Here is a 21,486-nt window from a genome sequence, read left to right as displayed (position 1 = left end):
AATAATGCAGATGGTTTCTAACAAAATACAGGTTGACTGGCTAGTTTAAAAGACCAAGTGGCCTGGCTTCATTTGGTACCATGGTTAGGATTTAGCATAAGAGACCAAGGCTGACTATCCATGACATTGGCTGATCTGCTCATCGTTGAGGAGAAGGTGCTCCAGGAATGTCTGGGCTGGCGATCAGTTACCACAGTCAGTCAGCGTGCAATTTTAAAGGGTTTGGGTGATGATTGACCCTCAGAGCCCCAGCAGATTCTAGTGATGAGGGACTTTGACAGCTTGTAGCCTGGAGAAGACCCCTCCTGAGGTGGGATGACTCAGGCTCCTCTACTGGGGAGGGAGCTGTTCCAGAGTCAGATTAAACACACGGTAGTATGATGACAATCTAAGTCTGAAGAGCAGGTGGCAAATCTATGTGTTGTTGCTTCTGTTCATGGGTTAGATCATAGAGTCATAGAATTATACAGCACAGAAGGAGGCCATTCAGCCCATTGTGTCTGTGCCGGATCTTTGAAAAGAGCTATCCAAATCAATTCCACTCCCCCACTCTCTCCCCATAGCCCTGCATCTGAATAGATGCAAAATAAAGTTCAACTTTTTAAGTTTAAATCATATCTACTTTAAGAACTGCTATCTCATCTCCACTACAATTTATTTTTTTCTTTAAGGTGCCAAAGAATATAATGAATAATTGATTAGTTGAATTCGTCACTGTTGTTTAGCCTGAGAGAATTCAAAGTCACAGCAGAGTTCAGTAAATTTTGGTGTTAAATATTTGTATGTATTTTAGTGTGAAGCAGCTTAGATGTGGAGTGCTGATATGTAAAAGTAAGTATTTTTAACACATATGAGTGAGTCATGGGACAATGCAACTGTGAATGTATCATTAAATAAATAATCTGGGGAATAGTCTGCAAAATGATGCATGCAAACACAGCCAAGTGGTGCCTTCTAGCCCATAAATAAATCACCTTTAGTTAAGGGGAAAATAGGAGATTTAACAATCTGTTCGGTTTTTGGTCCATGAGATACTGAGTTTGTTTTCACTGGACTTGTATTTCTGAATTCACTATTTTAGTGGGGTCATTCAAAAATGCCTTGGTTTAATGACTGTTTGGATTCCAGTGAGCCTGCTGTTATGTGAGTGCTACAATTTTCCAATGCTAAAGGTATGTTATATTTGTCTATTTGGGAAATGCTACTGTATTTGGAACTCCATCCCACAGTCCCTTCACCTTGCACCCTCCTTTGCCTCCTTCAACGCACATCTCAAGACCCTGTTCTTCGACCGCGCTTTTGGTCACCCTCCTCCCCCTACACTCCCTGGCCTCCACCCCTCATGATCCCAAACTCTGCTTGGGTCCAAAACACTAACTGTCTACAGCACCTTGGGACATCCTCCTGACATGAAAGGCGCTATACAAATGTAATTTGTTTTTGTTATTACAGGATACAAGTTATGAATATACTGAGCTACTGCCAGGTCAAAAATGAAGTGTGAACCTGCATGAGATTTTTCTTTGTGCTACAAACAAATGCAGCATGTCTGATATATTACTTTATATATATATACCTGTCTAGTTTATTCCTTGATGATTCACCCAAGTCATTTATAGATCTCATATCAGTTCTGACATCAGTTCTGGTCATTCCCTTCAATGACTATCTGCTACAGTATTTCAATCCGTGTCTTAAATAATTTCCAGGCTTTCCTTATCTAAATTCAAATCAAGGAAAGCATAAATGACTTAACTATCTAACACATGACGATGCAATGTTCTTGCCCCTGATTTTAATGTGCACGGATTAAATAATTATACGAAAAATGATTGTAATGCTCAGATCCAATTTTCATCATTCCCTCTTGTTTTGTTAAAAATCATGAAAGAATGAATTAATTCATTGAATGGGATACCAACTCTACAGTACTATATTCATAGAGAACAATCATGTCCCTCTAGCTCTCCCTCGGAAGAACGACTCAATAATACCATGCAATTTTTGTTCAACACATTTTCAAACTTAGACTATCTATACAGATACTATACAGAGCAGGAGTCTGGATAACACAATTTAAAGCAACTCCTTATAATCTGCCATTGTATGCTTTTTTTAACAATTGCTATCTCAACTCCATCACAATTTAATTTTTCTTTAAAGTGCCAAATAATATTAATGAACAATTGATTAGTTAAATAAGTCACTGTTGTTTAGCCTGCGGAAATTCAGTCACAGTTTAGGGTTATATATTGGTATTGAATATTTATATGTATTATAATGTAAAACAGCTCAGATTTGGATGACTGATTATATGGATGTATAAAGTAAATGCAGAACTATTAATACACTTTTGAGGACATTTTTGGTGACACTATATACTGTATAAAGAAAAGTCTAGGTACGGACTCTATACAGAAATTACCAAAATGTGAAGACTCTGTGCAAGGTAATTAAATCTGTAGGCAGCATCAAGCTAGACTAGACTGTAAAATTAAATGAGGCAGCCAAGATCTTACAGAGAGTTTAACAGAATATGTACCAAGGTTAAGTATTGCCAAGAACAACCTGGGTTATATTGTCAAAGTAGTTGAGTTCATATCCTCAGAGGTCATGTTTAATCTATACAGTGAGACTGATCAGGCTGCACCTGGAATGCTGTATACGGTCCTGGTCACTGTGACATACGGGGGGCCATCTAGACCTTAGAGGTAGTGTACAGAAGAACACTGTGTTTATCCCCAATGCTAGAGGGTGGCTATACCGACTGACAGGATAAGGTAGCGCTCTCCAGCCTTTAAAGGAGATCTCTCAGATGTTACCATATAAGACTTCCTCTATGTTCATTCATGCCCTGGCACCTCCTTACTTTTCCGACCTACTTACCTCACAACCCGCTGCCTCTACTTGACCTGCTCCAGCTTCCTGCATGTCCCACGTGCCCTCTGTTCCACCCCGAAACTCTGGAACACTCTTCTCTATCCCTTCACTTTTCCCCTCCTTCCCCATCCTCAGGTTGCACCTGAAGACCTTCCTACTTGACCGAGGCTACGGTCACCTCCCTCTCCCCCTTGGCTCGCGTCATGCTCTGCCAATGTCAAGCGCTCTGGGACGCTATCCTGCATGAAGGGTGCTATATAAATGCAAGTTGTTGTTGGAAAGAAACCTTTTATAAGGTTTCTAAGATGCCAAATGGGAGAGAGAAAATAAATTTAGAAAATACTTTCAGATATGTCAAGGCAGTACAAGAGGTCACAAGTCAATTGAGTGGGTCAGTTTTAGTGGGTGAAGATTCCATCTATTTTTGTTGCCTCAGTAAACTTGCAATGGCCATGTAATTTGGGGAGTAAATATGATTGGTGCATGTAAATATACATACCATTTTTTAAAAAATTCGAATTTTGTTTGTTTGCTATGTTTTTAGCATTATAGGATCATTAGAAAATATCAATTATTTCCCCAACCAATTGCCATGAGGTGGGTGGATAATTTGTCCACATATCAAGTTTTGTCATGTTCAGTTAATATAAGTAGGGTGCATCTGCAACTCATAATGGTAATCCTTGCATTTGATATCGTGCGTCATCATGTCATTAACTTGTCTCAAAGTGCCAAACTCCCCCCACCCCAGCACAAACACACAGATCGCACAGAGATAGATTATCAACTATTAAATTAACTATACATCCATACTACTTTTTCTATGACACAATACAAAAACTGTTCATAGTGAATGCTGTGTCAGGTTCAGGTCACTTTTTTTTAATTAATTTAAAATCTTGGGACAAATTTAAAATCCTGCTAAGAATCCCCGATGTTGAGATGGTTTTATTACATTCTGATTTGATTGTTGAGATATTTTGTGGATCTGTATAAATAGAGAATACCAGAGAGGATCAGAAGGGTTCAACGCATTGTCTTCTTATGCCGCATTCAAACCGAGTCCAGGTTGATGAGACGTGACTTCAATTATTATCAAAATAATTATACTGAACTATATGTCTATGATTTATGTGGACTCCTGTAGCTCAGTGCTTAGAGCACTCACCTCACAAGTGAGAGACCTGGGTTCAATTCCCGGCAGGGCAAAACCTTGGGCAAATTTCCTTACTCCACACGCCAGATAATAATCCCTCAAAAAAAATTGGTCACTTCAATCCACGACTGTTTGTGGGACACTGCTGTCTGCAATTGGCTGCCGCGTTTCGCCCACAAATATACAGTCAATTCACTTTACAGTATATTCTGTGAAGCGCTTTGAGACATTTAGAAGAAATGAAAAGCGCTATATCAATTGCAAGGATTATTATTATTATTTAATTTGCATGATCTGATAGCTGAGGGACAACTGGAAAACACAAACAACAATGTACAAATGCTTTTCCCCAACGGGAACCATTATTGACCAATGTAGAAAACATACAATGCACCAGGATCAGTTAAAATGTAGATCGGGGGTTCACAGGCTGCTTTATCTGATATCGTCACTGTTGTTATTTTATAAAACACAAGCTATTGCCATCCTGGGCCTAATACTGCCCGGATTTAAGTAAGCAGGATGTGTCCCTCCAGGGTGTGCATTCCATTCCAATAAATATCTTAGGAGTTTCCACGTAGAGCTGAGACTGTTTGGTTTGGATATTCTTTAGCATGGTGATGGGTTTCTGCATGTGTTGGACACCCGTCTGACCAAAAACAAAACACAGCCTGCATTGAGCAGCAAAAGGAATACTGTCACTTTCAAGGCAAATTATTCCTGGGTAGCTGAAAAGAGTGAGCTACAAAGCAATATCCACTGAACTATGGTGATCCAAGAATGTGGCATGATGGGCGTGTCACTGTGCATTGTTTTCTATTTCCAAAGGACAAATAATTCAAAATCTACTTCATGCTAAGTGCATTTTCTTTTATGTAATTTGCCAATATAGTCATTGTTTGTGTGAAATGCTTTGATGAACAGGTACCAAAGCTGCATCTATTATTCATCAGTGTGATCTGCTAATATTGCATCTTTTAAAATAGTTTCTTTTGAGCTTTGATAAGCTGGAATAGTAAATAGGATTTTTTTGTTTCCACTTATATGTAAGTGAAGAATCAAACCTGAAAAAGTCTCTGTGCTTCAAAAAATCCCATCTTTCTGGAAATGTATACAGAATTTTTTCTAATTTATTATCTGTACAGACAAAATTAATGAGTGAATATTGAAGTGTGCGTGCTTTCTCAAATGACATCCACTGGATTTAGAAAATTTTGAATGTCAAACCTACCCAGCGTTTTCTTTTGTGCTTCTCTGAATCAATTTCTAAACATCAAACAAGCGTAAGTAGATGCCAATAAATAAATAATGAATGTAGCTACAAATTAAGCACCAACAATTTTCAGTCTGTGAATAACATCTTTCAGATTTGAGTTTTATTTTCTGTTGGTGGGATCACACTGGACATGTCCATATAGGATGGAATTTTGTCTTCATTCAATATGATATTTAAGGAAGAAATCACACAGTAAATACACCTGACTTTAGTTATGAATATGGGAAAAGTTGAAATGTTCCGTTGTTAAGTAATCCCAAGCTACCCATGGATAATGAAATTCAAGCAAAGAAGAGAACGTAGAGTAAATGATTCGATGGTCTCACATTGAATCATTTACAAGGGCATCAGTGCATATCATAAATAAAATATACCCTGAAATTGAGGAGGAAATCACTGTGGAAATGTGCCCAAACAAGAGCAAGCTACAAAACGCTGAAAGTCATGCATCCTTGATATTGAAGATTTTTTAAAAAAATATTCATTTAGATTTTGAAATGTATATATTTTTTGTTGTTGATTTAATATTTTTATTCTTATTTTGAGCTTTTTTTTGAAAGAATGATCAATGGCGATCGATTGTAGCGATCATGAGTCTATCATAGTTAATATTGAAATGGATGTCAAATGTTAAAATGTTTCTAAAAGCTTTTGATGCATTGACAAGTGCATATTTGCACTGATGCAAAAAGTCAACATTCACAGTTCCTCCAGTGCCTACTAAACATACATCCGAACGTATCATTTCTCAATTTAATTCTAAGCTTCACTGTACATTTCTGTGGTAGGTCAGAGACTCTTATGATTTCCCACAGAGAGAGACCCTGGTCATAACTGAGCTATCAGAGCTGCTGATGGTTCCCTTCACATCAAAATTTTGGAACCTGCTATCTGAAATTCATATAATTCTAATTTCATTTGGTAGGTTTGTGTCCCATAAAGATCCTGGGTTTTAGCCACAGGAAGATCATTCTAAAATTTGTGACCATAACAGAATTTTGTAAAATTCTTAAATTCAGTTCAATTAGGAAGCTAGTTTTAGAGAGTATTTTGTAAGAACTGTGTAAAAACTGATTTACAAAGATTGCACAGCACAGAAAGACCAACCAATCCATGCTGGTGTTTATACTCCACTCAAGACTCCATCCATTCCTTACTCCCTCCCATAGCCTCCTATTCCCCTCTCCTTCATGAGAAGGTCTAGCTTTTTCTTGAATGCATACTATCTGATTCAACCACTGCTTTAGGCAGCGAGTTTCACCATCTCACTACCTTCTATGTGAAGTGGTTCCTCCTAAATTCTCCTTTAGATGTCCTAGTAAAAATATTATATTTGTGTCTCCTGATTTCAGACTCCCCATCCAGTGTAAACAACCTACATATATATATATATATATATATATATATATATATACACACACTTATAATAGTCCTGTAGCTCAGTGGTTAGAGCACTCACTTTGCAAGTGAGAGACCTGAGTTCAATTCCAGGCAGTGCGAAACCTTGGGCAAGTTTCCTTACTCCACACGCCTAATAATAATCCCTCCAAAAAACAAAAAACAACAATTAAATTGGTCATTTTCAATCTACCACTGTTTGTGGGACATTGCTGTGCGCAATTGGCTGCCGCGTTCGCCCACAAATATACAGTCAATTCACTTTACAGTGTGTTCTGTGAAGCGCTTTGGGACGTCCTTCCGAAATGAAAAGCGCTATATCAAATGCAAGGATTATTATTATTATTAATAGCACCCTTCATGCAGAGTAGCATCTCAGAGCGCTTTAACCTATTTATGGCAACCCTTATTGAACCCATTTGTAAATTTAAATACATCTATTAGGTCTCCCCTTAAATGTATATTTTGTGGCAAAAAATGGCCTAACCTATCCAGCCTACCTTTATAACAGTAACCTGCCAGCCCTGGTATGATCTCACAAACCTATGATATACTTTTCCATCACTGCTATATCCTTAAAGTGTGGAGACCACAATTGGACTGAATACTCTAAATATGGTCTAACCAAGGTTTTATAAAATTCAACATCACCTCCTCACTTTTATACTCAAAACCCAAGGACCCTATTGGCCTGTTTTATAGCCTCTTCTACCTGTGTAGTTACTTTTGGAGAGTTGTGGATCTGAATCCCCAGTCCTCTGCTGGTTTTACAACATTAGATTTAAGACAATGGTCTCTAGGCTAAAATCATGAGAAATGTCCAGCCTATTGTTCAGAACTTTTTCTTTTTTTTTTCTCTTCCAATTTTTCTCCATTAATTTTCTCTCATCCCCTTCTCTCCTAAATAGTTGACTTCATGCTGAGCTGAATTTCCTTGGATTCTGGACGTTAGAAATGCAATCGCACTGTTAAAAAACAGAAGGCCAACCATTCTCCAGATGAAAAATGCTTATTCACTTCATGACTGTTTGTGGGACATTGCAATGTATAAATTGTCTGCTATTTTCATCTATACATAAAGTCCCTACATTAAACTCTGCAAATGCTTAGAGATGTTTTGACAATGTATTAGGCGCTATGTGAAATGCAAAGGCTATTAACATAATGGCCCCCTGTGTCTTTAAAGGTAAGATGATCTTTCCTTCTCTGCACCTGAGCTACAGTGCAACACATTTTGCTAAAGAACACACTAATTTCCTTGGCAAAAGGAATCAGCACATTGCCTTTGCAAATCAGTTTTGCAGCATTATTACCATGTTAAACTGAGCAGTGTATCTCATATAATCTATCACTTTCCCTGTCAACATTCTGTTCCTGTGAAACAATGTGACGCATGATGATACTTGACCTAAACTAACCAGGTTTAAATGTTTCTGAATAATAAAAAATGAAAGGCTGTCATACTGTGCACTGGACTGTACAGCATAACAATATCTGTTTGCCAAACAAAATATCTGATAATCCCAGCACCTGTCCTGAGGTATACATCAGTATGAATGTTGACAACACAATTATCTCACTACAGTCAGGATCCTCACCCACACCATCTCTGCACACCAGTTACACCCAGCCTTGGCAACCTCCACTCACTCTCAATGGATCAACTTTGAGGTACTTTTCCTGACCATTGAATCCCTTCAGATTTAAGGCAGATGCATAAAGGTGACAGCATCTATTTTCAGGGTTATCTTGGAGCATGGAAAGGGCAAGTTAATTGGCTTCAATGATGCATGTGGTAGGTAAATGGTAGAGAAATTGTGTAAATAAATGGGCAATTTTGTCAAGTCGAAGGAACGTTTGTAGGAAGCATGGTCAGCACATAACTAGATAGAGAGCTGGGCTGTTGATGAGGAACATTAATGCATAAATTGGGATTCATTTAATTCAGGTTTGGAGAAGAGTGCGAATCGGGAAGTCTAAATAAGTCTAAATAGTCTAAATAAATAAGCTGATATCTGCTAATGATCATGAACAGATGGGAAAGGTTGGAAGTCAGCATAAAGGTGGAAACAGAACAGATCCAAAGAGGCAAATTAATTAGCTCAGTAACAAAATAATTAAAAGAAAATCTCAAATAGAAAGATCAGACAACTAGCGAAGGAGATCAATAGTAAAACTAAAGGCACTGATGGTAAACCAATAATTATGATGTAGGAATCTCAGAGTCATAGTTAAACCAGGACAATGCAATTGAATATAACTAACATAAAATGCAGGACATTCAGGAAAGATAGGAAAGGTGGAGGAGATACATTATATGCGCACACAACTCAAAGTTTAAGGTAGTTGAGTCAGCATGTTGCAAGAAAATCCATTATTTGAAATTCTCTGTTTAACAAAAAAAGGACAAGGAAAATATTTGTTTTTTTTCGGTGCTCCAAGCCATTGTTGATAATAATAATAATAATATTAATAATAATAATCCTTGCATTTGATATAGCGCTTTTTACATCTTCTCGACGTCTCAAAGTGCTTCACAGAATAGACTGTAAAGTGAATTGACCGTATATTTGTGGGCGAAACACGGCAGCCAATTGCGCACAGCAGTGTCCCACAGACAGTCGTGGATTGAAAGTGACCAATTTATTATTGTTTTGTTTTTTGGAGGGATTATTATTAGGCATGTGGAGTAAGGAAACTTGCCCAAGGTTTTGCCCTGTCAGGAATTGAACCCAGGTGTCTCGCTTGCGATGGTTGATCAGCATGTCTAACTCATCACTGAGGTTAAGTGGTATAGGCATTGCCTGAAACCTACAAGCCAAAGTCCCTAATGGGTACGACAGTTTTAGCTGGATAAGTGCTGGGCAATTTACCAGTGCTTCTTACTCATAAACTGAAGAGTTATCATTTTATTTTTGAGAAATACGTCAAAATGGAGTCCTGTAGCTCAGTGGTTAGAGCACTCGCTTTGCAAGTGAGAAACCTGAGTTCAATTCCAGGCAGGGCGATACCTTGGGCAAGTTTCCTTACTCCACACGCCTAATAATAATCCCTCCAAAAAACAAAAACAATAATAAAAATTGGTCATTTTCAATCCATGACTGTTTGTGGGACATTGCTGTGCGCAATTGGCTGCTGCGTTCGCCCACAAATATACAGTCAATTCACTTTACAGTATATTCTGTGAAGCGCTTTGGGACGTCTTGAAGACGTGAAAAGCGCTATATCAAATGCAAGGATTATTATTATTATAAAATGTTTCATTTTAATTTATGCATGATGGAAAATACTAATTTATGCACAAAATGCCTACCATATTCCTTTAGAATAAGTCAATTCAAGAAATCAGGTTATTTTTACTGTACCTGCTGAAACAGTTCCAGTTCACAAGCTTTCATGACATTTCTGTCATTAATCACATTAGTTATTTAAAGAAACTGCAAATGATAAATAGTGGCAGCAATTAAATAGCAACAATTTGCATTTATATAGTGCCATTCACATGAGCAGTGTCTCAGAGTGCTTAAAACCAACCTGATTCATGCCCTCACCTGATATCCTTACACATCCATCATCCTTGAGCAGGTTTCACTGTACAATGATCAGGAGCTGGAATCCTGATACAAAATTAAATTCCTAGCCCAAGGATGTTACACCAATAGTTATGTTCTCTTTGACTTTTTCCAGTTAAGATCAACTGGCTCACACAAGACCAGGAATCAAGCCTTATATGATCTATGTGAATCAATAGCACACCATTCAACCCCCCAAGCCATTGGGATAAACTGCTGGGATTATGTCACTGACACATATAATAATTGCATTCTCTTACAGACATCTTCCCAGGAAAAAAACACTGCAGCACCAACCCTGTCATATAACACTTAAAAGTTATGTTTTTTGCTAAAATTCAAAGTACAGACGGTATTGCACAGTATCAAATCATGATTTCAAGATGAGTAAGAAATGATTTAGCAATCTGAACAGTTATCAGCTGCTGTATAATCTTTCCATCAGTTATGTCAACTCAACTTCATGCACGAATAAATGTAAGCAGGAATAAGATTGCCCTGAATTAAAAGAGAAATTGGTGCTGCTTTGTCAAGGGAGGAGGGTTGATTGAGAATTCCAAGTTATAATCATCATTCAGATAACTATCAACTATCCTAAGAACGATAATAATCCTTGCGGTTGATATAGAACCTTATCATATCACTGATGTGTCTCAAAGCGGTCCGCAGGATATACTGTCAAGTGAATTGACTGTATGTTGTGGGTAAAATACGGCAGCCAGTTGCACATAGCAATTTCCCACAATCAGCCATGGAGTGAGTGGCCAATTTGTTTTATTTATTGGGGGTTGTTGGCCAGGGAACCAACATGAACTGTCTGTGGAACACTGCTGTGTGCAATTGGCTGCCGCGTTTTGCCTACAAAGTATACAGTCAATTCATTTTACAGTATATTCTCTGAAGTGCTTTGCAACGTCTCGTAGATGTGATAAGGCACTATGTCAAATGCAAGGATTATTATACAAATGAAAGGTTAAGCTGAGGTACCGTCTAACTGTTCAGGTGGATGTTAAAGATCCTATGACACTACTTCAAAATAGAAGGGAGCTTCTCCTGGTGTCCTGGCCAACAATCCATCAGAGAAAATAATTTTCATTGACTTCATGGCTATCATGGTTAAATTGGCTACCATATTGTGGCTGCCTACAAGTACACAGTCATTGCACTTTATAGAAAACCATATGAGACATTTTGACATGATTTGAGGTGCCATTGGGTGATTATTATGATCCTGGAATGTAAGCTCAGATCGTTAAATTAAGAAAAAGATATGTGATGTGATAATTATGACCACATCATTGGAAATTGACATCCAAACAAGTCTATTGACAAATATTGGACGTGTGAGCATCTGCATCCCCCGACATCTGTCAAACAAAACACCTTTCCTTTGTTACACACCCAGCAGAAGCCCCGACCACCACTGTTTGGTACTGTTACCTGTACAGTGCGTTGCTTCAATGCTGCTCTGCAGGAAGCAACACTAATAACAGCAGTGAGAGGTTTCGTGTCAAATCATTGTACTGAAATCAGGTTTGGACCCCAATTTCTACCAAATATTGTGCTGTGATATCAGCAGTGATAATAATCACTGTGTACTTTTCATCCCTTTATCTCTTCATTTTTCTTCAGAAATTTGTGCAAAATTAGTCCTCCTTGAATTCGCGATCTGTCCTGTGAATCATATTTGAAGCTAGAATAACAATCTGCTCCCTCCTGTGGCCTGCAACATGTCCCCCACCCAGCCCACCCCACCATCTATTATTTGACGTGAAAGTCGCTATGCAAATGTAATTTTGTATTCTATTGTACTTATAGGACGTCTCGCTGGGTTAGAGTGTGAAAGATTCATGATTCCCAAGCACCAGTCTGTTGAAATCAGCTCATTGGGACTATTTCTGAATTTGCTGACCTCCATGAGCTGTTATTATTCTATGGGAGGAAAACTGAAAATTGTCTTGTGATAATTTGCGCATGGATGAAAACTGCAGTCAGAAGCTGTTGAGAACCTATTAACCGCTGTGTAGAGACAACGATTGAGCCGTTGCTGGCTGAACATTTCAGCTTGTGGGGGGGGGGCAATTTTTTTTATGTAAATTAGGTGGCTTCAGTCTATAATTTACCACAATTATAGTCAACATGTTAATTATCATCAATAATAATTATCAGATCACTGTGGGGGAGTGGTGAGGGGAGAGCTTTCAATCCAGTGCTTCTGGTGATGCGTGATGGTAATGGGAAAAGCAATAGAACCATAGAAATTTACAGCACAGGAGAGCAATGCTTTTGTCCACATTTAGCAGCTCTTTCCCAATACTCTTGCAGTTTACTACCTTTAAGATATTTATTTAGTTCCCTTTTGAAAGCTAATAATGATTCTGCCTCAGCCACCGCTCCTGGCAGGGCATTCCACATCCTAACGCCTCTGCTTCAAAAAAAATCAATTCAATGACCAGAATCACCAGAATCTTCCCTCACACGTGCTGCCACATTTTTATCCACATATAATCTTTTTGGTAAGGTTAAAAAAAGGGAATAAAACATTTAAAAATAATTTCTTTGGAAATACTATTATTAATAATAATAATCCTTGCATTTGATATAGCGCTTTTCATGTCTTCTTGACGTCTCAAAGCACTTCACAGAATATACTGTAAAGTAAATTGACTGTATATTTGTGGGCAAAATGCGGCAGTCAATTGCGCACAGCAATGTCTCACAAACAGTCGTGGATTGAAGTGACCAAATTATTATTCCTTTTTCTTGACTGATTATTATCAGGCGTGTGGAGTAAGGAAACCTGCCCATGGTTTTGCACTGGTGGGAATCAAACCCAGGTTTCTTGCTTGAGGCGAGTGCTCTAACCACTGAACTACAGGACTCCACATATTGTTCCAACAATTACAACCTCAAAAGGAGTCGGCAGATCAGGGCAGATTTAGTTTTACATTGTCTCTGAGCACTACAAATACCAGGAACATGAGGGTCATGAAGCTCATCTCCTGTGATAGTTTTTCTATGCAATCTCCTGGGATCTTGCTAATTGGCAGCAATTCTATTTTATACCTTTGCTGCAGAACACAAGTCTTTTCAATCCTCTGGTATTACAACAGAAAGGTCCATCCACTTGAACATCCAACTCTATGTTCTTTTCAGAACAGTGTTAGGTGCTAAGTGGTGTTCTGAGATGAGAGAAAATTGCCATAAATTCTAAGGACAATGTCAAAAAAAATCTAGTGCACCAGGATGTCATGGAATAGACTGCATAAACTACAAAGTTTAAAGACCATCATGACTGCCTTTCAACACAGCTTTCACCATCTTAGTGCTGATGTTTTTAACAATCACCTCATCTCTCATATTGTCAGGATGAACAAACATTGCTGTTTGTTTTGCCTCCCTCCCTCTCCTCCCCTCCCTCTCTCCAGTGGCTGGCTGATTAACCTGCCAACATTCCCTCTTTGAGCCAAAACGAACGATGGGCATTCAGGCATGGTGTTTAAATTGAAAAACTATTCAACCATGCACACCAAAGAAATTTAATTTTAAAGTTGACGGTTTTAGAAATAAATAATTGAATGTTTACATTTTAGTGTGTTCAATAATTTCAGTTCCAATTTGGTCCCTTGTCTGCGTGCTGAAAACCCCTGACATGGACCTGATTTATACCTGGAAGCACGTACTTGACCAGTGAAAATGCATTCCATTCATTTAGGTTATGTAAAGCAATAAGGAACAGCTTTACTGTTAATGACATTGGGGAAATGTCACAGGCATTCCTCCATTCCTTGGAGTCCTGTAGTGTATTGGTTACAACACTCGCCTTTGCAAGCGAGAGGACCCAGGTGCGATTCCCAGTCAGGGCGAAACCACAGACAAGTTTCCTTACTCCACACATACGCCTCTGTTTACCTAGCAGTAAGTAGGAACCAGGTTGTTAGTCGATTGGCAAATCGCTTTCCGGGGGTAAGAATCCCTCCAAAATAAAAAAATAAAAAAATAAATAAATACATAAATACATACATACATACATACACACACACACACACACACACACATACATACATACATACATACATGAATAAATGAATAAATGAATAACAATTATAATTTGGTCATTCAATCCACAACTGTTTGTGGGACACTGCTGTGCACAATTGGCTACCACGTTTCACCCACAAAATGTTCAATCAATTGACTTCACAGTATATCCTGTGAAGCATTTTGAAACATCTCAACCATGTAATAAAGTGCTGTATCAAATGCAAGGATTATTATTATTATTATTGGGTTCAACATTTTAAGGTTGAAAGTTCTTGAGAATTCCCAGTGGACTGTTAAGCTTTAAAAGTTAACATGGAGCTAACAGGACTTCAAGACTTTAGAACTAATAAAACCTAATTTCCATTCAGATACCAGTTGAGGAACATGCATGTGCAGAGCATAATTTTCTTGATGCTCAGCCCAGAAAGAGAATTATGTAAAGCTGGCAGTATAACTCTGATCTGTTAATAATAATAATAATCCTTGCATTTGATATAGCGCTTTTCATGTCTTCTAGAATATGCTGTAAAGTGAATTGACCGTATATTTGTGGACTAAACACAGCAGCCAATTGCGCCCACAGTGTCCCACAAATAGTCATGGATTGAAAATGACCAATTTATTATTGTTTTGTTTTGGAGGGATTATTATTAGGCGTGTGGAGTAAGGAAACTTGCCCAAGGTTTCGCCCTGCCTGGAATTGAACCCAGGTACCTCGCTTGCAAGGCAAGTGCTCTAACCGCTAACTACTGAGGACTCCTATTATGTTGCACCAGTATTACAGCACAACTGGATCATTAATATGTTTTACTATGAACATGTGTTATATTGTGAAATTAATGCACATCGGTGCATTAATGCATCCTCTACCTCTTTTAGTAGCAAAAGCATTTCAACGTTCTAATCTGGTACAGATATGTATAGAACAACTGCACATAAAACAAGGAATCTATTTTACTTGGTTGCAAATGATCTGTACAAGTCTACAACTTCTGAAGTTGAGTATGTTTTGTGAATACATTATACAATTTATTTTAAATAAAGGTGACATTTTGGTAGTCGTGAGCAGACATCAACCGTGAAATCCTTTGCTTAGATTAATAATAATCCTTGCATTTGATATAGCACTTTTCATGACTTCTAGACGTCTCAAAGCGCTTCACAGAACACACTGTAAAGTGAATTGACTGTATATTTGTGGGCGAAAAGTGGCAGCCAAATGCGCACATCAGTGTCCCACAAACAGTCTTAGATTAAAGTGACCAAATGATTATTTTTTTTGGCAGGAATTATTACCTCCAGAACAGCGATCCGCCAATTGACTAACAACTGGGTTCCTACTTACTGCGAGGTAAACGGAAGCGTGTGGAGTAAGGAAACTTGCCTAACTTTTCGCCCTACCGGGAATAAAACCCAGGTGTCTCACTTGCGAGGCGAGTGTTCTAACCACTGAGCTACAGTATTCAATATAGCATTTAGATGAACACAAAAAAAAAGGAGCGATGTTAGCCACAGCATTTCAATGGCTGTGGCTAATATGGTACCAAGAATGGTATCACTTGAGCTAAAATAAAAATGAAATGAAAAATAGATTGAGAATCGAAAGGAAAAGCAGAGTAGAGCCCTCCTGCACTAGGGCTATTTCCCTAGTGTTCTTTCCAACACTGTCATTGTTGCCATTGAAATGCTGTGGCTAACATTGCTCCCCTTTTTTGTGCTCATATAAATGTTCGTCATCACCACAGCACAGTACAGGAGGTTGAACAGGTTACGTGCATTAAACTAATGGATGTAGCCAATTGGTTTCCTGCCTGACTCTGTCAAAGCGTGTTTTATAATGTGACCTGACTACTTTTAATTTCTTATTCAGGTTTATAACAGACATCAATGTAAAATTCAACAAAGCTAAAGCATCTGTAAAAATTGCGGGTTTTCTTTAGCTAAGCGAGTGGTAGATATTAAAGAATATTTGTATCAAGATCAGTTAATACTAGGCAGATGAACATTTGAAGCAGCCTTGGATGCTAATGCTGTCAGCGCCTGAGGTGCGGAGGCGCTGACGTGAACCAATCAGGAGGGCCTCAGACAAGGCCATCTCGGACCACTTCCTCATCTCCCTCTCCTCTCACATCCCCTCTTCCAAACCCTCCACCATTTTTTTCCGCCCTTTTCCAGGCCCAAACTGACTTTTACTCCAAGTCATGCTGGAGGCAAACAACAACCCAAAGACGCTGTTTTCCACTGTCCATCATCTCCTCCGTGCAGCCCCTCAAGCCCCCTGTATCCTCATGTGCCAAGTGAGAAGAGATCCTAGACTTCTTCGCTTCAAAAACATCTGCTTGGCTGCATCATTCTCCCCCCATGTCCCCTTCCACCCCACTCAGACCGTCTTCTCCCTCCACCATGGCTCCTGCCACTCCCCCCTCCTTACACTCCTTTGCCCCCATTTCTCCCTCCTCCCTCTCAACCACAATCACCTACGTGAAGTTCACCACCTGCTGACCCTCCCCACCCAGCTGCTGGTCACTTAACTCCCCTTCTGTCCCCCCTGCTGGCCGTCACGGTCAACCAATCTCTCTCTCCTCAGGCTCTGTTCCACTCCCCCTGAAAACCGCTGTCATCACACCCCTCCTGAAAACACCCACCCTCGATCCCTCTAATCTTTCAAACTACCATCCCATCTCCAAGCTACCCTTCCTTGCCAAAGTCCTGGAACACATTGGTGGAGATCACACCTCTCCCTCCACTCCCTCCTCAAGCCCCTGCAGATTGGTTTTCGCCCTGCCCACAGCACAGAGATAGCGTTTGTCAAATCACAAACGCTATTCTCTCTATCTGTGACCAGGGCTCCCTCTTCCTCCTTGTCCTCCTGGCTTTCTCTGCCGACTTTGACACAATCGACCATGCCATCCTCCTCCACCGCCTCTTCTCCCTCATCCACCTTAGGCGACCGCACTCACATGGTTCGAGTCCTACTTAGCCTCCATTTCATCTCAGCAAATGATTTCTCCTCCCAAAAAGTAGAGGGCCAAGGATGGAGCCCTGGGGTATCCTGGTCACCCGCAGGTTACCCCAGGATTCCATCCTTGGCCCTCTACTTTTCCTATCTTTTCACTCCCTCTGGGAGATATCATCTGCAGACACAGGGTAAACCTCCACATGTATGCGGATGACACATAAATCTACTTTGCCTCCTCCAGTACCAACTCCAGGTCGCCAATGTTCTATCAGCTTGTCTGGTAGACATCAGGGCCTGGATGAGTGTAAACTTCCTGCAGCTGAATATGGACAAGATGGAAGCCATTCTCCTTGGCTCCTGTCATCGCCTTCACTCCTGTGGATCTAAACTCCTCAACCTCCCTGGGCTCTCCCTCACACTCACCGAACCAGTGCATGACCTAGGTGTTCAGTTCAACCCCCAGGTGTCGTATCTCCCCCACATCCGGTCCCTGACTAAGACCGCCGTCTTCCACCTCCATTACATTGCTCGCCTCCAACCGTACCTTACCCCAAATGTAGCCAAAACCTTTGTGCATGCATTTGTCACCTCCCGCTTGGATTACTCCAACTCCGTACTCCCCAGCTCCACTATTCAAAAGATCCAGCTAATGCCGCCCACATACTGACCCGGACCAAACTCCTTACCTGCATCTCACCAGTTCTGGCCGGGCTCCACTGGCTCCCCATCACCGATCTGATCAACTTCAAGATCTTCACACTCGTGTTCAAATCCATTCACTCCCTGGCATCTCTCTACCTCACCGACCTCCTCACTCCTCAATCCACCACCCGGCACCTCCGCTTGACTGGCACCGGCCACTACGCCCTAAAACTCTGCAACACTCTCCTTCAATCCCTCCACCTTGACCCCTCTCTCCCCTTTCTCAAGTCCTGCTTGAAAACCTTCCTGTTCGACCATGCTTATGGCCACCTCTGTGACCTCCCACCCCACCCCAGAGTCAGGCTCCTCCACTGTTAAGCGCTCTAAGTGGAGGACAATATATAAATGCATGTTGTTGTCCTGTGGATCCTATGGAACCAATATTGCTGGGAAGGAGAGAGGTCACTTGGGAATTGAAATTGGTGAGAGATGAATAATGTTGATCATAAGGTGCATGTGCAGAGCCTCGCCCACTAAATATGAAGTCAATTCACTTTACAGTATATTCTGTAAAATGCTTTGAGACGTCTCAAAGACGTGATGAAGCGCCATATCAAATGCAAGGATTATTATAATAATAATTATTATAATGTTTCTCATGGTAAGCATGAGCATGAGAATGGAGTCAGACTGGCTCATCCAACTATGGGACTTTGAACTCACAGACTAGGCTGACACTCCACTGCAGTCCTGGAAGTGTGCTGCAATGTTGGAAGTGTCTACTTTTGAATGAGATGTTAAATTGAGACCTCATCTGTTGTTCAGGTAGAGGTTAAAGACTCCATGGCACGATTAGAAAAGAGCTATTTCTCTTGGTCCATATACCGTGTTCGCTTACGAAATACATAATCACTACACTCTACGGTAATCCTGTGAAGGACTTTGAGACATCTCAATATGGTAACATGCCATATCAAATGCAGGTATCATTATTATTATAATAAGTTAATACTGATAGCTTGGATTCTTCACTCGATTGCCTTCAGGATTAAGGGATACATTTATACAATGCCTTATTTTCTTGGATGGTGCCTGTAGATATTTGCCCCTTTAGTGATTAGTTGTGTTGAACAGGATCGAAGACAGTCCAAGTTTCAAGGGATATTGAACGGGCAAGAGAGCCTCAATGGTCTGATTGACCTTTTCTCATTCAGTATTTTCCTATGCTCTTCATAGTAAAAATGATTTCGGATGACAGGTAATTTTATTCTGGGTGTGACAGCAAATAGGTCATGCAGAAAACTAGGATCAGATTTATGAAATATCCTTGGTAGGATTCCCATCCTTGTTATTATCTACCACTATAATAAAAGGCATTGGGATCCATGATTTATTGTGTTCTTAAAAAATCAGGTTGTGCAGAATTTTGGAAAATTCTTATCCAATCTTAATTTGGAAGTTATTTTTCCCAAATTAAAACATAAGAATTTTTCTAAATTTTATACCATCTTACACGTTAAGACAAAGGTATAGAAAGCTGAAATCATGAGAAATTTCTGACAAAAGAAAACAGTTATCAGCTAAGACGGAGGCAGTCTTTCTGGTCAATCATGAGGCAGGTAATCTTTTAAAAGTGGCTGCAGCATAATTATAAACATAGGAGAAAAAGGATAGAACAGCAATATGGACAGTTCTAACCACTGCACATCTATTTATTTATCAAATGCAGATTGACAGCACCTTTGGTCACCCTTCTACTCCTAGCCCCCTTTCCCTGCACCTAACCTGATGCCAACCCCCAGCTCGGGTCCAATTTCTTGACTGTCCAGCACCTTGGGACGTCCTCCCGATGTGAAAGGCGTTATACAAATGTAATTTGTTGTTGATTGTTTAAATCTGAGATTCTCTGGCAATCCATATTTCCCAGACAAGCAGATTGCAGGCATATTGTCAACATGGAACCCAACAATATTGTATATTACCTGCACTGAAATGTTTTCCATTGTTCAGAATGACACTTTTTAAATAAATTGGGCACAATTTGAAATTGCTCACACTGACTGTCATTCTGACTGACCCATAACAGCTTTGAAATAATCTGCTCTACAATATGATGATACTGAATGTCAAAACATTGCAGCCAATTTTTGTTCCCATACTCTGTGCGTACATTTGAATTCAGTAAAGCTCAGGAAATATAGTTTGGCTATATGGTATGCTGCTCTGTGCCACATACAATTCGTACCATTTTTCCGAGACAGGAATTTGTTCAAATACAGAAGCAAAAAACAATCCTCTCATTGCAGCCTCCTTGTAACCCCACATAAGGTATGTGGCAATATTTCATGTTAAAGCACCCCCTGTATACATCCTCAATCAACAGCCACAGTTTACAATTGTTCTCAACAATCGGCAATTATTTCAATTTCAAGGGTAAACTGAGCAGCTACAACAAATGTTCAGACCTTCTGAATGCACAATATCTCTTAACATGTTTTTTTTTTACACACAGGTTTCTTCAATAACAGGACATACTTCTCTATTAGAACATGTCAATCCTGCCATCGTGGCACGCTCTGAGACGTTATCTCTGTGAAGGGCATTATATAAATTCAAATTGATGTAGAATCATCTATGATCTCCCAATCAAATGAAACAAGCACGTTTTAGAGATGGTAGATTCAATCATATTTCCTTCATAGATGCTTCGTTTTGATTCTCATATATAAACTGAGCTGAATTAAGTTATTGCTGAAATATATATACCTTTACATACAGTTGCTGGAATTCTTCCAGATTCAGTCTGCCAGTGGGGCAATCTTTCAGAAATCCTTTGTACCACTGTTTGAGTTCATGTTCATTAAACTCTGTGTTCTTCACCAGATCTTCCATCACCTCAGGGGCGAGTTTGCTGTTCTGTTTCCCCATTGTCCCTGAAAAGACACAACAAAATAATAGTGATCAGCTGGCTTTTAATTTGGTAATTTCACAGACAGATGCCCAACATTTATCAGGGTGTGAACCTTAATACCATTTCCATCAGTGAAGATTGTAGATTCTTAATTTTGGAGGACAGTTTTGAAAATCAGCTCCCATATTAAGACCGCTTTTAAGAATTTTGCAAAATTGTGAATGATCTTTAAATTTAAGGTTGTTTTCCCAAACATTACACAGTGACAACACTTTACAGTATATCCTATGAAGTACCTTGAGACATCAACAACAACGACAACAAAATTACATTTATAGAGCGCCTTTCACGTCGGGAGGATGTCCCAAGGAGCTCCCAATGTAAAATGGCACCGGCTACATCAAATGTAAGAATTATTACTATTATTATTAATACCATAATAATACCAGATGAAAATTTGAGCCTCAGATAGCAAACAGGGATAAAACAACGACAGATATGTTTCGTTCTCAGAGTGTCATGCTTTCCAGTGGTGGCTTATCAGAGGAGGCAAGTGCTGATGCCTCACCTAGAATCTCCATGTCTCCCAGTCAGTGGGAGCTGAGGGAATTGAGTGAGACTGGTGCAGGAGCAAAGGCTAACAAGAGA

The 21,486-nt window shown here is 39.6% G+C and overlaps 1 protein-coding gene across 1 annotated transcript in view; it reads right to left on the bottom strand.

The window, feature by feature from the left end:
* The window catches only part of vsnl1b (visinin-like 1b), a 79,469-nt gene that overhangs the window by 20,768 nt on the left and 37,215 nt on the right, over positions 1-21,486 (bottom strand). The window contains exon 2 of the mRNA XM_007897053.2: positions 20,694-20,860. Within this exon, the coding sequence (XP_007895244.1) occupies positions 20,694-20,855 (162 nt within the window). The 5' untranslated portion in view covers positions 20,856-20,860. The remainder of the gene's footprint in view (positions 1-20,693; positions 20,861-21,486) is intronic.

This window comes from Callorhinchus milii, unplaced genomic scaffold (genome assembly GCF_018977255.1).
Source record: "Callorhinchus milii isolate IMCB2004 unplaced genomic scaffold, IMCB_Cmil_1.0 Scaffold3, whole genome shotgun sequence".
Taxonomy (NCBI): domain Eukaryota; kingdom Metazoa; phylum Chordata; class Chondrichthyes; order Chimaeriformes; family Callorhinchidae; genus Callorhinchus; species Callorhinchus milii.
The sequence above is the reverse complement of the archived record's forward strand: the minus strand, read 5'-3'. Positions and strand labels throughout refer to the sequence as shown.